This window comes from Staurois parvus, unplaced genomic scaffold (genome assembly GCF_062004578.1).
Source record: "Staurois parvus isolate SC_StPar_1 unplaced genomic scaffold, SC_StPar_1.0 ptg002452l, whole genome shotgun sequence".
NCBI lineage: Eukaryota > Metazoa > Chordata > Amphibia > Anura > Ranidae > Staurois > Staurois parvus.
Window position 1 is genome coordinate 1 of NW_028320248.1, and position 23,905 is coordinate 23,905.

The following is a 23,905-nucleotide window of genomic DNA, read 5'->3' on the forward strand; positions in this document are numbered from 1 at the left end:
CTTTTATACCCAGACGGGTGAAATTGTTTACCACGTAGCGGCAGTGGGCGTGGTCTACAACCGCCAGCAGAACACCCAGAGGTTCTATCTCGGGCACACTGATGACATCCTATGCCTCGCCATCCACCCACTGAAGGATTATGTAGCCACTGGCCAGGTGAGTCCACGGGTCTTCGCCACGCCGGAACGTAATGAGGAGACCTCATGAGAGGGTGAATACGCAATACGTAATCGGTGTATATATCCGGGAAGGGAGTATTATACGGGGTATATGGATTTGATAATGAAACGGCGGTTATTTTTTGGAGGGGGGACCTTCACACAGAATGAGGGGCTCAGTGCTGCCCTCTGTGTGACTCGCTTATCACCACAGAGTACATTGTCTTTATCCAGTTACAGTGCATGGCCAGACTTGGCTGTGAGATGCCATGGAGGGTCTGCAGACACACAACTGCTCCTTGGTCCCACCGCCTTGAATGTTCTCTCCATACATAAATGTATCTAGTTGTAATTTCACTTCCAGAGTTATAAAAGGTTTGTCATTCACACGATGAAGGGTCATTGCCTTTGTCAGGTTTTGTTGCTGTGTGTGTCCCTTTGGGTGAGATGATCTCACTTCCTGTCTCAGTGACCACCGATCACACCTTGACACACTGAGTATCTCCAGGGCAGGAAATGAGGGGAATCTCTAAACAAGAGGTTGTGTATAGGGCGCATCAATGGAGGAGGCTGTGGGCAGTAGATGTCAGCCAGGGATGGAGGAGAAACTGGATAACAGGCACCGGGCAACACTTTTAGGAGTTGAAGCAAACTTTGTATATGGAAGAGGATAGAACAGGAGGGCGTTTCTAAGTGCAGTATATTCAGAAGAACTTTAATGATGATGGTTAGAAACACTTACAGACTTGCAGTTAACAAAAGGCTCAGTAATATCGTCAGGGTGCGGAGGCTGAATCCACCATGCGAGAACCCGCTGTGCTGGCCAGCAGCTGCAGGGGGAGCTGAGGATAAGATGTCCAAGATGGACACACTGGCTCTGAGAAAGAGGTACAACCTCGAAACGTGTCAGCCACCAGCTATCCAGAGGCTCCCTGTCCCCCACCAGACCACCTTCAGGGGTTCCTGAACCACTCTGCATCCCTTACGACATTCTTTCCATTTTATTTTGATTTTACATTTCTTTGTGAGTATTTTACTATTTATTATTAAATCCCATTTTTTAAGGTAGCGCACTAGGCCTGCGCGCCCTCTCTTTGTTTTCTATATACAGTCCAAGATGGCCACCGCAAGTTCCTGGATCTCTGTCCAGGAGACCACAACCCGAAGTGACGTAGGTTAGGGACGGGTGTTGAACGGGGAATCGTTTCGGAGCTTGCGCAGAGCTCCTTCTTCAAGACCGGTTATGCTCCTTTCTCAAGACTGGTGCGTTCCAGCGATCCCGGAACTTGTGGCGGCCATCTTGGACATCTTATCCTCAGCTCCCACTGCAGCTGCTGGGTTCTCGCATGGTGGATCGAGCCTCCGCACCCTGACGATATTACTGAGCCTGTTTTTAACTGCAAGTCTGTAAGTGTTTCTAACCATCATCATTAGGGTTCTTCTGGATATACTGCACTTCAAATCTCTAAACAAGGAACATAGAAATAAAAAGCTGGTGAAGGTTCTGACCCTCCCCCAAACTATCCAAATCTAACAAACTAGAGGTGGTAAAAGTGAGGGAATTGGTGGGAGGGATTTAAGATTTCAGCAAAGGGGTGTCACCCCGAAACACGTTGGCTGAAGCAAAGTTTCTGTCATACCAGGAGGCAGCAGCCCAAACCTGCAAAGGGAGATGAGCACCACCACGCACCCATGGAACCACCTAATAATTACCAATGGCTGTTAAATCAGTCCAGCGCAGTCTCTTGCTTAACCACTTGCCGTCCAGCTGCTCTATATAAACGGCGCCCGCCATTGTGGATTGTGAACACTCCCTGGGAGCGCGCAGTTCTGCGATCCGGTGCCCGCTGTGGAACACTGATCGTTTGTACGGGACCTCTGTGCGAGGTCCCGGTCATGTGATCACTGATTGGCCAATCAATGATCACATGCAGAGTATTAAGCAAAATGTCACTTTTGACATCATTGCTTACTACTTGTGAAATCTGTGAATGATCACAGAGATCACATAGTACAGGGCTATTCACAACAGTCTTGTACCATGTGACAAGCTGTGACCAATCACAGCTCACACAGTAGTTCTCAATGGCTGCAGGAATGCAGCCAGAGAGAAGGAGAAATGATTGCTTTTACAGCCTTTATGGGTGTAAAAGCAATCGGTGTTTAAAGAAAAAAAAAAAATAAATCTTCATCATCCCCCACAAGTAGTACAGTGTCACCATAGTGACACTGTACTGCTAGGGTGACAGTATGGAAAAAAAAACATAATAGTATAAAAATGTAAAACATTTGTTTAAAAAATTATAATTTTTGGTTATAAACTAATTTGGGTTATTTTTTTTATTTTTTTTACTAAAAAGATAACTGAATACATTTTGGCGAAATTTTTTGATGAAATACTATTTATTTGCAAAATTTTATAAGAAAAACACTTTTTTCCCCAAATTTTTGGACTTTTCATTTATATAGCAAAAAAAATTAAAATCACAGTGGTGAATAAATACCACCAAAATAAAGCTTTATCCGGCTCCAAAAAATGCTACAAAATTCATATGGGTACAGTGTTGCATGACCGTGCAATTGTCATTCAAACTGTGATAGTGCTGAAAGCTGAAAATTGGCCTGGACAGGAAGGGGGGTGAAAGTGTCCGGACTGGAAGGGGGTGAAAGTGTCCGGACTGGAAGGGGGGGAAAGTGTCCGGACATGAATTTAAAAAAAATCCCTTTTTTACTTCTGTCATTGACCTCCATGTGTCTTCTAGGTGGGCAGAGACAGCACGGTGCACATTTGGGACTGTGAGACCATCCGGCCGCTCTCTGTGCTGAAGGGCCATCACCAATATGGGGTGTGTGCTGTGGATTTCTCAGGTTCGTCCTCTCTCTCCTCCTCCTATTGTATATCTGCTCCTGCTAGAACTACTAACACTTGTAACATTTGTAGCAATTGCTGTGTATTAACTTTTTATTATTAGCATTGTAAAAGTGATTTGCCTTCCATTGTGAACTGTTGTTATTTATTATCACTGTTGTCCATTGTAGGGCCCATTCACACTAAGGCAGGCCATGCTTGATGCGATTTTTTTTTTTTTTCTTCCTGCGTTCACAGGCTTTAGGAAAGAAAATTGCATTGCTCGATTCCACCATCAGCACCGTTAGTGTTGATGGGGAAATCACTCCCGCGGCCTTATTGTGTTCTCCAGATGGGAGGTCATGGGGTTAACCATCCCCATGACCTCCCATCTGGAGAACACAGGGATTATTTCTAGCATCTATAGTTGCTGGCAATAATCGCATGCAAAATCTGACAGGCTGGTTGTACCCAAGTCATACGATTGGTTTGGGTACAATCAGCCTGCCCATAGATGATTCAAATCTTGGCCGGCTCCTGCTGAACAGTTTGAGATTTGAACCATCTATGGCCGGCTTTAGGCAAAGTGGGAATATGGCACGCGTTCTATGGCATGTGAAAATCTGCTATATTATTATTATTATTATATAGTTTTTATAAAGCGCCAACAGTTTGCTCAGTGCTGTACATTACAATGGGAGACAGAACATGAGACAGTACAATGACAATACAATGCGATACATGAGGGGATCGAGGGCCCTGCTCCTTGGAGCTTACAATCTAGGAGGGAGGGGATAGTGGTACAGGAGAAAATAGCTGTGGGGGATGGAGTGGTAGGAAGAGTGGAGGAGGTCGGGAATTAGCGGGGGGTGGGGTAGGCTTCCCTGAAGAGATGGGTTTTCAGGGTGCGCCTAAAGGAGAGGACAGCAGGTGATAGTCTGATGGATTGGGGTAGGGAGTTCCAGAGTATGGGTGATGCCCTGGAGAATTCCTGGAGGTGGGCATGGGAGGAGGAGACTAGGAAACTAGAGAGATGGAGGTCTTGTGAGGAGCGGAGTGTGCGTGTTGGGTGGTACTTGGATATTAGGTCGGTGATGTACAGTGGGGATCGAAAGTTTGGGCACCCCAGCTAAAAATTTGTATTAATGTGCATAAAGAAGCCAAGGAAAGATGGAAAAATCTCCAAAAGGCATCAAATTACAGATTAGACATTCTTATAATATGTCAACAAAAGTTAGATTTTATTTCCATCATTTACACTTTCAAAATAACAGAAAACAAAAAAATGGCGTCTGCAAAAGTTTGGGCACCCTGCAGAGTTAATATCTTGTACTGCCCCCTTTGGCAAGTATCACAGCTTGTAAACGCTTTTTGTAGCCAGCCAAGAGTCTTTCAATTCTTGTTTGAGGTATCTTTGCCCATTCTTCCTTACAAACGTCTTCCAGTTCTCTGAGATTTCTGGGCTGTCTGTCACGCACTGCTCTTTTAAGGTCTATCCATAGATTTTCAATTATGTTGAGGTCAGGAGATTGTGAAGGCCATGGCAAAACCTTCAGTTTACGCCTCTTGATGTAATCCCCCGTGGATTTCGAGGTGTGTTTAGGATCATTATCCATTTGTAGAAGCCATCCTCTCTTTAACTTCAGCTTTTTCACAGATGGCATCAAGTTACCATCCAAAATTTGCTGAAGTTTTATTGAATCCATTTTTCCTTCTACTCGTGAGATGTTCCCTGTGCCACTGGCTGCAACACAACCCCAAAGCATGATTGATCCAACCCCATGCTTAACAGTTGGACAGAGGTCCTTTTCATTCAATTCTGTGCCCCTTCTTCTCCAAACGTACCTTTGCTCATTCCGGCCAAAAAGTTCAATTTTAACCTCATCGGTCCACAGAACTTGTTTCCAAAATGCATCAGGCTTGTCTATATGTTCATTTGCAAAGTTCAAACGATAATTTTTGTGGTGAGGACGTAGAAGAGGTTTTCTTCTGATGACTCTTCCATGAAGACCATATTTGTACAAGTATCTCTTTATAGTGGAATAGTGTACCACAACTCCAGTGTCTGCCAGATCTTTCAGGAGGGATCGTGCAGTCAAAAGTGGGTTTTGAGTTGTTTTTCTCACAATCCTGCGAGCTGTTCGGTCTGATATTTTTCTTGGTCTTCCAGATCTTGCTTTAACTTCCACTGTTCCTGATGACTGCCATTTCTTAATTACATTCCGAACAGAGGATATTGACATCTGAAAACGCTTTGCTATCTTCTTATAGCCTTCTCCAGCTTTGTGAGCGTCAACTATTTTCAGTTTCAGTTTTCTAGACAACTGCTTAGAAGAACCCATGGTGCTGATTGTTGGGGCAAGGTCAGATGAGTCTGGGCATTTAAAACCTTTGAGATTGACATCACCTGGTCTTCCCAGACGATGATTGAGAACAATCCATGACACTGGCAGGTCTCAGCTTGGCAAAGGGGGCAGTTCAAGATATTAACTCTGCAGGGTGCCCAAACTTTTGCAGACGCCATTTTTTTGTTTTCTGTTATTTTGAAAGTGTAAATGATGGAAATAAAATCTAACTTTTGTTGACATATTATAAGAATGTCTAATCTGTAATTTGATGCCTTTTGGAGATTTTTCCATCTTTCCTTGGCTTCTTTATGCACATTAATACAAATTTTTAGCTGGGGTGCCCAAACTTTCGATCCCCACTGTAGTTTGGGGCAGTATGATGGACAGCTTTGTACGTCAGTGTTAGGATTTTGAATTTGATCCATTGGGCAATCGAAAGCCAGTGAAGGGATTGGCAGAAACGGAGCAGTTGGTAAGGTAGATGAGTCTGGCTGCCGTATTCAGGATGGACTGAAGCGGGGATAGCCAGCGGCGAGGCAGGCCAGTGAGGAGGGAGTTGCAGTAGTCGAGTCGTGATATGATGAGGGAGTGGATGAGCTGCTTTAGTGGTTTCTGGGGTTAGGAACGTGCGGATTTTGGAGATGTTGTGGAGGTGGAGTCTGCATGAGTTTGTTAATGATTGGACTTGGGGCTGGAAGGATAGATTGGAGTCAAGAATGACACCAAGTACTCTGGCCTGCGGGGCGGGCCTGATGGTGGCATTGTTGGACGTTGCTAGGGATCCAGGTATGACCAGAAATGTGTGGACTGACACAGGCAAACGCAGGCTTCAGAAATGAAATAATAATATAATTTATTAAGAACTACACGAGTATACAAACGCACAGTATAAAACAAAACCAAACCTCCAACTAATGTCAGTATGTTCAAGAACACAGACAGGCGTAGTCAGGCTGGGGAGGTGGAGTGGTCAGGCAGGCCGGGTCAGGAACAATCGGGCAGACAAGGTACAAAAGGAGCATGCAGGAGAAAGGTCAGGAATAGCCGGGGTCGGTGCAGGCAGAGTTCGATCAGAATCAAGCAGAGGAAACAGGCAGGCAGGCAGACTACAGGACCAGGTACAGGGGCTCATGGGAACAAACACCAAGGGACTGATTGCAGGCCTGGTCCTGCTTAAATAGACCTCCTGCAATCAGCCTCAAGTGATGGCTTGATTGCAGGAGTGAGACCCTGGCTGCTGAAAGCAACCTCTGGTAGGAGCTGGTACTGCAGCCCACAGAGCAAGTGAGCCACAGCACCACCAGTGGTGAGTCCATTCCTGACAGACGTGATGGAGAAGTCAGTAGGGGGTGGTGTGCGGGCTTTGAGGAAGACTAGGAGCTCGGTTTTGGAGAGGTTCAGTTTAAGGAAGTGGAGTGACATCCAATCTGATATGTCGTTCAGTAGGCTTGTGATTCGTGCGGAGACTGAGGGGGTGAGGGGTCGAGAGATAGATTTGCGTGTCATCGGCATAGCAGACGACATTGCGTGTCGTCTAGCAGATGCACTCTGGTGTCATTTGTTCATGAAGCGGACCTATTCCACTACTTGCCACCACTCTACCCCTCCTTCCATCACCTATACGTACCATGCTGGGGTTTTTTTTTCTTTATGACTTTTTTTTAAGCAAAAATCTCCATCCCAGCCAACCTATGCGCATCATTCACCTTAGGCGAATGACATACACACTGCCTGCTGTGCCTCCCGGGATATGCACGTCCCATATCCCAGGAGGAATAGCGTTCCATTCAGGAAAGGAAGAGGGTGTGGGACTATTGGATTACCCTGCCGAGATCCTCTCACGCATAGACACAGCACTGTCGCACGTCGCCATGTTCTGACGTCATCGAGAGACCCGCCGGCTCTTCCTGGTTTAGTGGGCAGGCCTCCTGATGATCAAGTGACTTAATTCACTTTTACTGTCTGTAGGTATAAGGATGGATTATTGTGGTCAGGGGCCCTGCTGGATTTTTATTTATTTTATAAAATGAAGAACATAACAAAAGGATTTGGTTCCTACAAAAGGTGGACAGGAGCTCCAAAGCTCCCAGATGGACAGTATAAAAGCCAGGAATTCTGGCCGGGAGATCTTATCGATGGAACATCCAAGGCATTTAAGAAATCAGGAGCTGACTCTGCCCACCAGGTTCTATCTTTAACTAAAATATCAATTTTGGGTGGACTGGCCCTTTAAATGCAGTTGTTTCATTACAACCTGCAGTAGGAATATTTTCTTGGTTTAGTGAAGCACATTTCCTGTGGTCTCTGGGTTTATGTTATTAAGGAGTATTGATTGTTTTATTATTATTGCCTCAGGCTTCCCTGTCCACAAATATAACTGAACATTTACAAGCTCGTCTATTAAATTATAATTCAAGATGGCCAACAACTTCTCCCCTGTGGTGTACACTATGGAAGCTCTGGCCACTTCTGAGGACAGAGCAGAATGGGAGAATCAAAGATGCAGGCTGATGTATGAAGAGGGAGAAACAGATGAAATTAGGATTTTATTGATGCAGCATTTGTTGTGCCAAAATTAAAGTGATTTGCAGCAATTTTCTTATTAAAGTAACCTGCTTCAGCCCTGGGCATCTATGTGCACGGATGCTCATGCCTCTCCTAGAAAACCAAGGTAGACTACTTTCAGGTTGTGTATTGCACAGGGACCTCTGTGGTCCTGGCCCATTCTTTTGCCCCTGACTGCAACCCTGCTGGGGTCCATTGCGCATTTCCTATGACCCATAACCAGAATTTCAGCAAAAATTTCAACACACTAATTCAGATCATCAAACAAATTTTAACATAACACAAAGATAAAAACAGAAAAGATACGAGCGCTGGATAAAGACCAAAAAGCGACTAGCATGAAAGGCGAACACCAGGAGCCTCCAAAGTAAATATATCAAACGAACATGCAGTGCTAATATAATTCAATGATACATTGATAGAAATGCATATAATCATACGGTGCATATAACTGAAAAGATGGTATTGTAAACACCACTTAATAGTAAAAATGGATCTAAAAATATCTAAACGTCCCGGAATTGTGCTAATGGTGAATAAATATCTCCAACAAGAGTGTTCTTGCGGTGCATAGTGCAAAGTTTCAAGGTAAGATGGTGAGAAAATGAGTGACTTCTGTGACCATGTTCATGAGAGAGCTGTGCATGAAGGAGGTGTGTTACTGGCCAGATCACCAGGTGAAAACAGACTGGAAAAAAAGCCAAAGAAAAGAAAACTGATACAGCCACCACATCTAATGAATGGCTTATTAGGATGATCTGGTGGCCACATCATGAATGGTTAAACTCCCCCTGCTGGTGAGACGATTACATATCCCCTGGTACCTGGAGACCCTGAGGTTGCGATACTTGCCCAGCTGACGCAGGCCAGACGACCCTCGCTGTCATCCAGTTCCAATAGGCGGAGGACCAGGAGTTGGTTAACACTCAAATGCGCATTACCATTGCGCTTTCTGGTTAGTGCAATCTACACTCATCTCTGTGGGATGAACATGGTCACAGAAGTCACTAATTTTCTCACCATCTTACCTTGAAACTTTGCACTATGCACCACAAGAACACTCTTGTTGGAGATATTTATTCACCATTAGCACAATTCCTGGACGTTTAGATATTTTTAGATCCATTTTTACTATTAAGTGGTGTTTATAATACCATTTTTTCAGCTATATGCACCGTATGATTATATGCATTTCTATCAATGTATCATTGAATTATATTAGCGCTGCATGTTCGTTTGATATATAACACAAAGATAACCCGAGTAAATACAAAATGCAGTTTTTAAATGATTTAATTTATTAAGGTTAAAAAGCTTTTCTGGAAAGCTTAGTTAAATCTCACTTGTCACACCATGACCTAATTACTGCCAGACCAGTTGAATCAAGAGATCACTTAAATAGAAGCTGTCGGACAAAGTGAAGCATGCTAAAAGATCTTAAAGAGCAACACATCATGCCATGATCTAAAGAAATTCAAGAACAGATGAGAAACAAAGTAATTGACATGTATCAGTCTGGAAAGGGTTACAAAGCCATTTCTAAGGCTTCGGGACTCCAGCAAACCACCGTGAGAGCCATTATCCACAAATGGAGAAAACTTGAAACAGTGGTGAACCTTCCCAGGAGTGGCTGGCCTACAAACATTACTCCCAAGAGCACGACTCATCCAGGAGGTCATAAAAGAACCCAGAACAACATCTAAAGAACTGCAGGCCTCACTTGCCTCAGTTAAGGTCAGTGTTCATGATTCAACAATAAGAAAGAGACTGGGCAAAAATGGCCTCCATGGGAGAGTTCCAAGGCGAAAGCCACTGCTGACCAAAAAGAACATAAGAGCTTGTCTCACATTTGCCAAAAACATCTTGATTATCCCCAAGACTTTTTGGCAAATATTCTGTGGACTAATGAGACAAAAGTTGAACTTTTTGGAAGGTGTGCGTCCCGTTACACAGCATTTCATAAAAAGAGTATCATCTTAACCACTTGCCTACCGGGCACTTATACCCCCTTCTTTACCAGGCCAATTTTCAGCTGTCAGCACTGTCGCACTTTGATTGACAATTGCGCGGTCATGATTGTACCCATATAAAATTTTTATCATTTTTTTTCTAAGAAATAGAGCTTTCTTTTGGTGGTATTTAATCGCCACTGGGCGCTTTACTTTTTGCGCTATAAACAAAAAAAGTGCAAAAAATTTTTTAAAAAAAGTTTCTATGTTTCTATTATAAAATTTTTCAAACAGATGATTTTTCTCCTTCACTGATGTGCGTTGATGAGGCAGCACTGATGAAAACTAATAGGCGGCACTGATAGCCAGCACTAATGAGGTGTCACGGATAGGCGGCACTGATAGGCAGCACTAATGAGGTGTCACGGATAGGCGGCACTGATAGGCAGCACTAATGAGGTGTCACGGATAGGCGGCACTGATAGGCAGCACTAATGAGGTGTCACGGATAGGCGGCACTGATAGGCGACACTGATGGGTACTGATAGACAGCACTGATAGGTGGCACTGACTGGCATCACTGCTGGGCACTGACTGGTGGCACTGGTGGGCACTGGCTGGCACAACCGCTGGGCACTGACTGGTGGCACTGCCTGGCAGCACTGCTGGGCTGCACTGATGGGCACTGGTGGGTGGCACCAGTGGGCACAGGTGGGTGGCACAGGTGGGTGGGCACAGGTGGGTGACACTGGTGGGCACAGGTGGGTGGGCACAGGTAGGTGGCACTTCTGGGCACAGGTGTGTGACACTTCTAGGTGGCACAGGTGGGTGCACTGCTGGGCACAGGTGGGCGGAACTTGCGGGTGGCACTGCTGGGCACTGATCATCAGGGCACTGATCATCAGTGCCCTGATGATCGGTGCCGATCCCCGCTCTAACAACTGCCGGCAGTTCTCGGCAGTACTTTCCTCACGATCTGACAGCGTGAGGAAAGTGCAGCCGAGAACGGGCAATTGCATTTCTCGGTGATCAGCGTGTCATTGGACACGGCTGATCACGTGGTAAAAGGCAGCTGTGATTGGCCTTTTACCACATCACGGAGATCGCCGGGTGCGCGCAGGAGAGCGCGTTCTGGGAGGACGTCATATGACGCCCACCCAGAACTGACCGGCCGCAGTGTAGCCGTCATTCAACTATCTGCGGTTGGCAAGTAGTTAACAGTCACACCTGGTGGTGGTAGTGTGATGGTCTGGGGCTGTGTTGCAGCTTCAGGACCTGGATGACTTGCCATAATTCATGGAACCATGAATTCTGTGCTCTACCAGAAAATCCTGAAGGAGAATATCCAGCTATCAGTTCCTGAGCTCAAACCCAAGCACACTTAAACCCAACTGCATGCAGCACGACAATGATCCAAAACATACCAGCAAGTCCACCTCTGAATGGCTCAAAAAAAAACCCAAAATGAAGGTTTTGCAGTTGCCTAGCCATAGGTGTGGCATGACCTGAGACAGGCCGTTCATGCTGGAAAACTCTCCAATGTGGCTGAATTAAAACAATGCTGCAAAGAAGTGTGGGACAAAATCTCTCCACAGTGATGTGAAAGACTCATTGCCAGTTATTGCAAAGATTGCAGTTGTTGCCGCCAAGGGTGGCACAACCAGTTATTAGGTTTGGGGGGCAACCACTTCTGCACATTGGGCCAGGCAGGTTTGGGCAACTTTTTTCCCTTAATAAATGAAATCGTTATTTTTAAAAACTGCATTTTGTATTTACGCTGGTTATCTCTGTGTATTATTAAAAATTGTAATCAAATAAAGTGCACCGCTCAGATATATCAAACAATTAATTACTCATGGTGATAATATTGTGTGAACATTAATAAAACTTAATCACAAAGTGTCCATAGATGATATATTTATATGGTGGAATCAGAATAGAGAGCAGTCCCAAAACCGTGGTGAGATCTAAAGACTTCCAAAGACATCCAATGTGACACCATCCACTCACATGCAAGGCTTACCAGAAGGCATGGGACCCCCTACAAAGAGTGGTCAGTCTGTGCTTTGTGGGATGTCATTGGTAACATCAAGGGAAATATATGATACACCCAAGGAAATGACAAATGATCTTCCAAAAGATCCAATCATTCCCAAGTAAGTTATTGGACCAAGAACACGTAGTGCAATACATGCAATAAAATATGTATCCACATAGTGTAAAACCATAAAGAATATAACGTTTATTGAGTAAAGATTGCACTCACATGGTGAAAGGCACAATTCAGCATGTACAAACATAAGAACAGGTCATTCCAACATCCATGATGGCCGGTTGCACATGCGTGGTAGCGTGTATGCGTGGCTCCTCCCCTACGCATTTCGTCACATGTGATGTCATTTTGAAAGCTGAAGGCTTTCATTTGTTAGCCACCTATGTAAAAGCCATCTAAATCTTCTAATCCATTTAATTTACCCTCTTCAGGGTTCTGCTAGCCAATGGTGGCTATGTAGCTCCCCCACAAACACAGGAGAAAATAATGGGGGGGAAAGTCTACATCTAAGGATTGGTAAGCTGCAATATGACATTTTTGGGTTTGGATTTGCTTTAATTAATACCCCTGAGGGCGTATGTGTGCCAGGCCACAGCAAACTCTGGATGGTGTTAGGGTGGCCCATTCACATCAGTGCATTGGGAGCGTCCAGGTAAAGTGCATCTAAAGCTCAATTTTATTTTATTTTTATTTTGCATTGAGTGGGGAAGTGTTAGAACCTATGTCAGGTTTTTATCGCCTCTTTTCCGGCTGGAGAGATATAGTGTCGCTGTGTGTCTTGGTGACCAGTTATAGGAAATCCAGAAATTTACAGTGAGCACCATATGTTTTTTATTTTTCTTATGTCTTTTCAGCCCTGACAAAGTGAGCCATTTTGAACCCCAGAAATATGTTATCTTGCTCTTTTTGACCCTTTATCTGACCCTCTACTGCAGTGGTCTCCAAACTGCGACCTGCGAGGCTGGACATGCCCTTTATCTGGCCCTTGGGGCATTATTCTCCCAATTGAAGCAACAGTGGGGCATAGTTCCTGCCACTGACACAAACAGTGGAGCTCTGTTCCTCCCACTGACACCAATGATGGGGCACTATTCCTCCCACTGACACTAATGATGGGGCACTATTGCTGCCACTGACACCAATGATGGGGCACTATTCCTCCCACTGACACCAATGATGGGGAACTATTCCTCCCACTGACACCAATGATGGGGCACTATTCCTCCCACTGACACCAATGATGGGGCACTATTCCTCCCACTGACACCAATGATGGGGCACTATTCCTTCCACTGACATCAATGATGGGGCACTATAGCTCCCAATGGCACCAATGATGAGGCACTATAGCTCCCACTGGCACCAATGATGGGGCACTATTTCTGCCACTGACACCAATGATGGGGCACTATTGCTCCCCTTGACACCAATGATGGGGCACTATTCCTCCCACTGACACCAATGATGGGGCACTATTCCTCCCACTGGCACCAATGATGGGGCACTATTCCTTCCACTGACACCAATGATGGGGCACTATTCCTACCACTGACATCAATGATGGGGCACTATAGCTCCCACTGGCACCAATGATGGGGCACTATTTCTCCCACTGACATCAATGATGGGGCATTGTTTACTCCCACTGACACCAGGACATTTTCTACTCCAAACTGGCCACAGTCCATCCCCCCTAAAGGCTGAAGGACAGTAAACTGGCACTTTGTTTTGAATGTTTGGAGACCCCTACTCTACTTGAATAAAGTTGTATCTGGACTATTAATCTGTGGTGTGGCACTTTGAATTGGGTAGCACATTGGATCTTCCAGAACGTTGTATAATAAGGACCTATCTAATCTGTCCAATCAATCTGTATCTAGTTGGGCAGGCCCTTGCACTACATACATGTTGAGTTCAGAGACGTGAGCAGAGCCTAGCAGGAGGACCATGCATCTTGAGAGGCATTCGTAAATGCCATGGGAGGAACAAGCAGACTATGTCATGGGGAGTCCAAACATACAGTGTCATGGGGGGTCCAAACCGACAAACAATATCATTGGGGGTACCGAACAAACAATGTCATGAGGGTGCAAACAGACAGTGTTATAGGTGGTCCAAACAGACAATGCCCTGAGGAGTCAAAGCAGACAATTTCATGGGGGTTCAAACAGATGGACATTGTCATGGGTGAAAGGGGTGGCTCCAATCAGACAACATCATGGGGGGGGGGTCCAAACAGACGAACATAGTCAAGAGGGGTGAGGGTCCAAGCAAACAGACAATGTCATGGGGGGGTCCAAATGGACAATGTCATGGGAGGGTCCAAACAGACATTGTTATAGGGGGTCCAAGCAGACAAAAAGACATTGTCATGGGAGGGTTCAAACAAGTTATGTGGGGGGTCCAAACAAACAATGTCCTGAGGAGTCCGATCAGACAATTTCATGAGGGGTCCAAACAGACAGACATTGCAAATAGACAATGTTATGGGAGGATCCAAATGGAGAATATCGTGGCGGTCCAAACAGTCTCTGTCATGAGGAGAGGTTCAAGCAGACAGACATTGTCATGGGGGGTCCAAACAGACAATGTCATGAGAGGTCCAAACAGACATTTTCATGGTGGTGTGGGGGAGGCTACAAGCAGACAAACAGACATTGTCATAGGGGGTTTAAAGAGACAACGTCATTGGGGGGGAGCCAAAGTGGACAATATCATGGGGGGAAGGTTCTACATTGACAATGTCATGGGGGCTTCAAACAGACCATGTCATTGAGAGGAGTCCAAACCCTTTATCTGCCTGAAGCCCCTGTAGATGAGAAGCCGGTGGCTCTGTACATGGAGATCGAGGCACTTTGCAAATATCAGATCTAAATAGTAAATTCTAGGAAACGTCTAAATAGGTCATTTTCCAACTACAATCAATTCACGTCTTCACAATCGCAGAGAATGGTTTCATCTTTGGCTCGGATCCATATCACTCCTCTCATTACTTCTAATGATCCATCAATGGCTCGGCTGGCGGTAATATTCTGGAGATTGGTTCTTGATGGATGCAACTTACAGGCAGAGCTGGGCAGGCGGTGCTGCCCTCCGCAGAACATGACCTCCTTACTATGCCAGGGACGTCGCGCTGTGCGTCTCACTCCGCTGAACCGCATTAGGCTGAGCAGCAATTTGCATCCATTCCACTTAATCTTTTGTTGGTTTTATTATAAGTGAAGGCGCTCCCTTTATGGAGAATATTTTGTTTCGAGGCAAAGCCGGCATCTGTACACCGTTCATGTTACACATCTAAAAGGGAACGTGGAGTCTTTGAAAGGTTTCTTTTTTAGGAAAACACATAAAAAATGAGCCTGAGTTACATATAAAGAAACGAGGTTCATTCGCATTAACACACATTGATCATTTGTAATTGTATATGTGTATGGGGTCCTCTATATGTATTCATTACAATGCAAGTCTATTACACACGATGAGAATATCGGATGAACGAGCGGTTGTTTTTTTTCGCCTGCTAGTCTCACATCGAAAGGGAAAAGGTTACTAAAGATACAAAAATTCTCCTTTGAAAGAAAAGAAATTCGAAAGTGATGTCATGTATTGCGTTGTATTCAGGGGCGGACTGACCATTTGGAAACTCGGGCGCTGCCCGAGGGCCCTGAGTCAGTAAGGGGCCCTATGAGATGCCCCTGGTACCTTTTTCATAGGCTTTTTTGAGTTTGGGCAAGGAAACAGGGGCCCCATGATCCCCTATTGCCCGGGGGCCCTATGAGTTGTCAGTCCACCCCTGGTTGTATTTGTATTGTATTTTCAGATGACTATTGTACTGAGTAAACGAAAACTGTGCAATCTGGTGTCGTACGAGAAAAATTTTTGCGCTTGTCCCTTTGGATATTGTCGTACGAATTGTCGTGATCGGCTCTCGAAAGCTGTGTACTAACGATCCGATTATCGGACGATCGGTCCTCGTACGAAAATGTTCGTGCGATTTTCTTATAGTGTGTATGAGGCATAAGAGTTGGCCAACCCACTGAAAACCATGCACTCCCTGTGCAGCCAGTATCTCAGTTGCTTTTAACCCCTTCATGCCGGTGCCTCCCGGCCCTTTAAGAATTTCAGAAGCCGGGAGGCGGGGTTTAGGGTCATGTGACCGCTGTGACGCGTCGTCACGGCGGTCACATGATCCGGAAAGGTCCCGATCGAAAGAGGAGATCTGGACCTTTCTGTGAGTACCGGACATGTGTGCAGGGCGCGCACTCTCGGCACATATGTCCTTTTTTAATAGAATGCAAATGTGCAACCGCTTGGCGTTCAGGCCCAGATGCCGGTAGGCCGCACATTTGCGTTCGCCCGGCGTGAAAAGGTTAAAGGCTCATGTACACTGCAGCTGATAAACTCACGTTTAGGAGCTTTTCAGCGTTTTTTTTCAGCAGCCCCTGAACTCTCCCTAATGTTTTCCTACGTGTCCATGCACACATCGTCGTTTACAGGCAAGTGCGTTTACAGTTGTTTTTTTGAACGCAGCAAACTTGCGTTCAGAAGTAGATTTTACCGTCGTTTCAAACATCAAAAGCTTGTAAATGCATTTAAATGTGTGTAAACGCGGCTAACTGCGTTTATAAGCGTTTGCGTTTAGAAGCGTTTTTTAACTGTTCCATATCCAGATGCTGTCCAGAGCCGTTTTTCATCATCAGAAATGCATGCAAAGCGTTTTCCAATGTATTTAAATGGACCCGGTACACCAGCGCAGTCAGTTCCAGGTTTCGCGTGAAGGACAAAATGGTAGAATGCACCGCATTATGCTCATGATGGGATCCATAGTGACTACAACCAGAAAAGACAGGTCATCTCCACACACACTGCTCTCTCTGCTTCTGCTCTCTCTATTTCTCTCAAAATGTCTGAAATAGTTAATCTTTTACTGTTTTTCAGTGCATTCTGGGCATTTTGGAAGGTCTCCTGATGTTATGTTTAAAAAACGCTTTTAAGCGTGGTATGCAAACGCGGCTAAACTGACATTTTTTAACCTACGTTTTCCAGCAGTCAGTTTCCATCGTTCAGAAGTGTTTTCCAAACATCCCGTGTACATGAGTCCTAAGTGGGAAACCAAGTAATAGCACTGAACCAACGAGAGCTTACTCTAGTGTCTAAGTAAGAAGCAGAGTAGTAGCACTGAACCAGTGAGAGCTCCCTCTAGCCTCTAGTGGCTAAGCAGGAAGCAGGGTTGTGGCACTGAACCAGTGAGAGCTCCCTCTAGTGGCTAAGCAGGAAGCAGGGTTGTGGCACTGAACCAGTGAGAGCTCCCTCTAGTGGCTAAGCAGGGTTGTGGCACTGAACCAGTGAGAGCTCCCTCTAGTGGCTAAGCAGGAACCAGGGTTGTGGCACTGAACCAGTGAGAGCTCCCTCTAATGGTTAAGCAGGAAACAGGGTCATGGCACTGAACCAATGAGAGCTCCCCCTGTGGGCCAATCTACACCTCTCTATATTTTTTACAATAGCAGAAATAAGAGTGAGAGAACATGTAAACTTACTTTCTCTCAAACCCAGAGCTTCTCTCCAGCATCCATTGCGTAGCTCAGTGTCAGGTTAGAATTCCAGATCCAAAGATTTATATGGCGGGGAATATGTCACACCACACCCCCCGATCCGAAGGTTTACCCCAGCGTCCTACATATAAACAGGACCATGCCTGCGCAATGTTTGTTGAAATGGTCTCTTGTGGTCTCTGTTGGTGCACCTGCCTGGAGTTTGCATGTTCTCCCTGTGCCTGCGTGGGTTTCCTCCGGGTACTCCGGTTTCCTCCCACACTCCAAAGACATGCTGTTAGGTGAATTGGCTCCTGTCTAAATTATCCCTAGTATGTGTATGTATGAATGTATGTTAGGGACCTTAGATTGTACACCCCTTGAGGATTAGGGACTGATATGAATGTAATATATATATATGCACTGAGTAAATTGACGGCGCTGTATAAGTACCTGAAATAAAATAATAGGAAGCCTGTGTGACAAGGTAACAACACAGGGGCACAATTAGAAGATAGGAACAAGGTGTTGTCACCCCATAACAGGAAGTGCCTGAACGAGAATCTTCATGGCAGGATCACCAGGGATTATTTTAATTACAGATGCAGGATTAAAAATTTATTTGAAATGACATTAACCCATTGAGCTTTATATGAAAAGCTACAGAGCAAAATCTGATACTGACAGGTCACTCTGCTTACTGCGCAATTGTAATTTTGTGTGTGTGTGTGTGTGTGTATATATATATATATATATATATACATACACAGTTGTGTTCAAAATAATAGCAATGTGTTGAAAAAAGTGAATAAAGCTGAAAATCCTTCTAATAGCTTTTATTTCCATCCACACAAATGCATTGGGAACACGACACATTCTATCCCAAATCACAACATAAAGAAAAATACATCAAATTTGTGTTGTTCCTCTAAAAAAATGGAAGAAAAGTGAATATTAGACGGTTCAAAAAAATCGCAGTGTTTGTATTCTTCTTTACAAACTCAAACATCACTATATAAACTGAGAAATGTTTGAAGATTTTGCTTTCCTTTGAATGACTTCATGAATATTTGGTTGTAGTCGCACTGTTTCTGAGAACTGCTGTACATCTGTGTTGCATGGAGTCACCCAACTTCTGGCCCCTGTGATCAGGTATTCCAGCCCAGGATGATTGGACCACATTCCACAGTTCTTCTCTATTTCTTGGTTTTGCCTCAGAAACGGCATTTTTGATGTCACCCCACAAGTTTTCTATTGGATTAAGATCCGGGGATTGGGCTGGCCACTCCATAACGTCCATCTTGTTGGTCTGGAACCAAGATGTTGCACGTTTACTGGTGTGTTTGGGGTCGTTGTCTTGTTGGAACACCCATTTCAAGGGCATTTCCTCTTCAGCATAAGGCAGCATGACCTCTTCAAGTATTCTGATGGATTCAAACTGATCCATGATCCCTGGTATGCGATAAATAGGCCCAACACCGTAGTATGATACACATCCCCATATCATGATGCTTGCACCACCATGCTTCACTGTCTTCACAGTGTACTGTGGCTTGAATTCAGTGTTTGGGGGTCGTCTGACAAACTGTCTCCGCCCACTAGACCCAAAAAGAACAATCTTACTTTCATCAGTCCACAAAATGTTGCGCCATTTCTCTTTAGGCCAGTCAATGTGCTCTTTGGCAAATTGTAACCTCTTCAGTACGTCTTTTTTCCAACAGTGGGACTTTGCGGGGGCTTCTTGCAGATAGCTTGGCTTCACATAGGCGTCTTCTAATTGTAACAGTCCTCACAGGGAACGTCACACCTTCTTTCATCTTCCTGGAGCTGATTGTTGGCTGAGTCCGCCCCATTTTGGCTATTCTTCTATCCATTCCAATGGTAGTTTTTCGCTTTCTTCCACATCTTTCAGGTTTTGGTTGCCATTTTAAAGCATTTGCCATCATTTTACCTGAGCAGCCGATCATTTTCTGCACTTCTTTATATGTTTTCCCCTCTCCAATCAACTTTTTAATCAAGGTACGCTGTTCTTCTGAACAATGTCTGGAACGACCCAATTTCCTCAGAATTTCAGAGAGAAATGCACTGTAACCAGCATGTACAACATTTGCTGCCTTCCTTCCTTAAATAAGGGCAATAATTGCCACCTGGTTTTCAAAGAATGAATGACCTCACTAATAGAACTCCACACTGCTATTATTTTGAACACGCCCCTTTCAATTAGTGATTCAATTACACAGAATCAGCAGCATGCATGTCATGACTGTTGGGTCTGTTGGATTTCTATTACTCTACTACACCTGTTAGTAAATTATTTGCCATGTAGAAATATCATTTCTACCAAAAACAGTGATTGGTCAGGTTAGTGATGTCTGACTGCTATTATTTTGAACACAACTGTGTGTGTATATATGTATGTAGGTATGTATGTATATATATATATATGTGTGTGTGTGTGTGTGTGTATATATATATATATATATATATATATATATACACACACAGTATATTATGATTATTAATCAATAATAATTATAATATGTTCTGTATCATTGTTAATTATAATTGATATATTCTGTATTATTATCAATAACAATAACACCAATTCTACCAATAATTTTATTTGATTAATTAGGATCAATAATAAGTAGAAACATGGGTTATCAAAAACCAATCTCTTTACCAGTGTACAGAAATGTGGAGTGATCTCTCTCAGCTGCTGATTGGTGTACTGGTGACCCCCCCCCCCCCCAATATTACAGGATTATAGTGATATCATCTCAATAGCAGTTTTATCTCTCTTATGTAGCGGATGGGAAGCGCCTGGCCTCGGTCGGCATCGATGACAATCACACCGTTGTCCTGTGGGACTGGAAGAAAGGAGAGAAGTTATCATCTGTTAGGTACCAAATCTGAAAATGTTTGGAAAATGTGTTTATTTTTTTGTTCATTTAAATAACAGAATATTTACTAATATCGAGATGAAATAAAGTGTAAAGATAAGTTGAGTCTGCTGCATATTACAAGAGCCAATCTAATGGTGGATTGTTACCTGCACCTGCTGTGAAGATATTGAGCACAACCTATGGTGGCACAGCTACTGAAATCTTGGTAGATGAGCCTCGGTGCCGCGCTCAGTCCTAGTGCTGGGTGAAATGTTGTACCAAGTCTTTGCATTCAATTAGTGTTCTGTTATTTTACTTCTCTGAGGCTTTAGTTCACAATAAAGGAGATACCAGGAGTGCCAAAGTTTGTACAATACAAAGCAAGTCATTTCAACAAGCAGCACAGTGGCTAAGTGGTTAGCACTTCCACCTGGCAGTACTCGGGTCATGTGTTCGAATCCCAACCACGGCACCACCTGCCTGGAGTTTAAATGTTCTCCCTGTGCCTGCGTGGGTTTCCTCCAGGTACTTTGGTTTCCTCCCACACTCCAAAGACATGCTGGTAGGTGAATTGGCTCCTGTCTAAATTGGCCCTAGTATGTGTATGTATGAAGGTGAGTTAGGGACCTTAGATTGTACACCCCTTGAGGGTTAGGGACTGATGTGAATGTACAATATATATGTAAAGCGCTGTGTACATTGACGGCGCTATATAAGTACCTGAAATAACTCTTGTCCCTTTACCTTGTCATACAAGATAGGAATGGGCCAATTACAGGGGCAGGGCATGGAAATACTGGTAAATCTTTATTATAATTACGGATACGACTCCCAAATCTCTCTCTACCCCTCAGCTCACAACAATAATATTTCCCCTTCCACTGACTTCTCTGTCAAGATCGATGGTGCAACTATCAAACTGTCCACCCATGCCAGGATTCTAGGTGTAATCCTGGACTCCGAACTCTCCTTTAAGGCCCACACAATGGTGTATTTAGGTTTTGTGCTGCCCTAGGCAACACAAAAATCAGTGCACCCCCCTCCCCTCTGCAGAAAGAGCATGACATTGACCGAGAGCACCCTTGCCTTCCACTACCACTGCCCCTCATACACCAGCCACCATCCCCCATGGCAAGAGAGAGAGAGAGACACACATCTTCTCAGCTCCGAACATCCCCGGGAACAAGAGTCGGGGCTGTGCATACACCGTCATGAAAATCACAGCATCTCTTAGAACCCACCAGGTCCCCATGCCACGTGTGTCCCTTCTTCCGTCCCTTCTTCCAAGGGGCAGTGCTGCCCCCCCCTGAAAAATGTTGCCCTAGGCAAATGCCTTGTAGTAAATACACCCCTGGACCCACATCCAATCACTGCCCAAAGCTTGTGGCCTCAACCTCTGCAACCTCTCCAAGATACGCCCCTTCCTAACCAATGACACCACTGAGCTGCTAGTACACTCCCTGGTCATCTCTGGCCTCGAGTCCAGTCCATCATGAATGCTTCTGCCAGACTCCTCCACCTTACCAACCGTTCAGATTTTGCAACTCCCTCCTCTTTGGGTGACCTTTACATAGGCTATCCCCCCTCCAGTCCATCATGAATGCTTCTGCCAGACTCCTCCACCTTACCAACCATTCAGATTCTGCTACCCCTCTCTGTCTATCTCTGCATTGGCTTCTGATCATCCAACAAATTAAATTCAAATGACTAAGAATACCTAAAAAAGGCATCCACAACTCGGCCCCCAGCTGCATCACTTACCTAGTCTCAAAATACCAACCATATAGTTCCCTTTGATCCTTTCACGTACCTGATAGGAGAATGAAATAATGAGGTCGGCCTCACCTGTGTCACTGACCCCGCTGGAAGTGGAACAGAGGGTGCCGAGGGACCAGAGGTACAAGAGTACCAGCAGGTGTTGCCTGAAGAGCTTGCAGTTGGAGTACTGAAGAGACAGGCAAACCACCGGTTCAGGAATGGTAGCGATGTCTCGGAATCCCACCTGGGTTAAAAGGGCACTCCACTTGCACAACAGGATCAGGATAAGTGACGTGTAGGATCTCCCAGCCGACTTGAAGCAGGAGCTGGTATAGTAGACAGCCAGGTGGGCACTTGAGCAGGACAGGAAGCTGGGACCGGAGACAGGAGCAAGGTCACAGGAATAGCCAAGGTCATCAACGGGCGGACAGCGAGGTACCAAATAATGAGCAGAGCTGAAGTCGGGAACTAGCAACAAGGCAAGAGCGGAATCTGTGGTAAGGTCAGGAACAAGCCGGGTCAGCAACAAGGGGATCATACAAGAATACAGCAAGACACAGGGAAACAGCTGAAGACCAGTCAGCACTAAGCACAGGCAGAAGCATCCTTTAACCACTTCCAGTCCGGACACTTCCTGTCCAGGCCAATTTTCAGCTTTCAGCACTATCACACTTTGAATGACAATTGCGCGGTCATGCAACACTGTATCCATATGAATTTTTTTGAGACAGATAAAACTTTATTTTGGTGGTATTTATTCACCACTGGAGTTTTTATTTTTTTTTGCTATATAAATGAAAAAGTCCAAAAATTTTGAAAAAGAAGTGTTTTTCTTATAAAATTTTGCAAATAAATAATCTTTCTTCATAAATCTTGGCCAAAATTTATTCAGCTATCTTTTTAGTTAAAAAAAAACAAAAAAACCCAAATTAGTTTATAACCAAAAATTATAATTTTTTAAAAACAATTTTTTATATTTTTTATTTTTTTTTTTATATTATTTGTTTTTTGTTTTATTAACATACTGTCACCCTACATACTGTCACTATGGTGTACTACTTGTGGGGGTGATGAAGATTTTTTTTTTTTGTACACTGATTGCTTTTACACGCATAAAGGCTGTAAAAGCAATAATTTCTCCTTCTCTCTGGCTGCATTATTGCAGCCATTGAGAAATACTGTGAGAGCTGTGATTGGTCACAGCTTGTCACATGGTACAAGGCTGTTGTGAATGGCGCTGTACCATGTGATCTCTATGATCATTCACAGATTTCACACGTAGTAAGCACTGATGTCAGAAGTGACCTGGGACCTTACACAGAGGTCACTTACAGCGATTGGTGTTCTCCGGACACAGTGGGCACCAGATCGAGGTGCCGCGCGCTCCCAGGTAGCGCGCACAATCCAAAATGGTGGGCGCCATTTATGAACGGCAACCCGCCCCTGCACTGCCCCCGTCCAGCCATTTATATACAGCAGCCGGACTGAAAGTGGTTAAATAGTCCATCTGGTGCCAATATTCACTGTGCGCGATCGCGCATTTCTGTGCTCATGTTCACGTCTGCTCACTATTCTGCCGAGATTGCTATGCGCATGCGCATTTCTTTTAGCCAGCCATCTCACAGGAATTCCCTTACAGATCCTCCCAAGACCTCCATTGTCGCCTCCTCCCATGCTCGCCTCCAGGACTTCTTCTGAGCTTCTCCCATCCTATGGAACTCTCTACCCGAATCTGTCCAGCTATCCCCTACTCTGTCCACTTTTAGGCAATCCCTGCAAAGCCTTCTCTTCAGAGAAGCCTATCCTGTATTT

General features: G+C 44.7%; 1 protein-coding gene across 1 annotated transcript in view; it reads left to right on the forward strand.

The window, feature by feature from the left end:
• Positions 1-4: 4 nt before the first annotated feature.
• Positions 5-23,905, forward strand: part of LOC149430862 (echinoderm microtubule-associated protein-like 5) — a gene marked incomplete at its 5' end in the record, with an annotated part of 106,530 nt that continues 82,629 nt past the window's right edge. The window contains 3 exons of the mRNA XM_089665982.1: positions 5-157; positions 2,922-3,027; positions 20,260-20,353. Coding sequence (XP_089522108.1) covers positions 5-157; positions 2,922-3,027; positions 20,260-20,353 — 353 coding nt within the window. The remainder of the gene's footprint in view (positions 158-2,921; positions 3,028-20,259; positions 20,354-23,905) is intronic.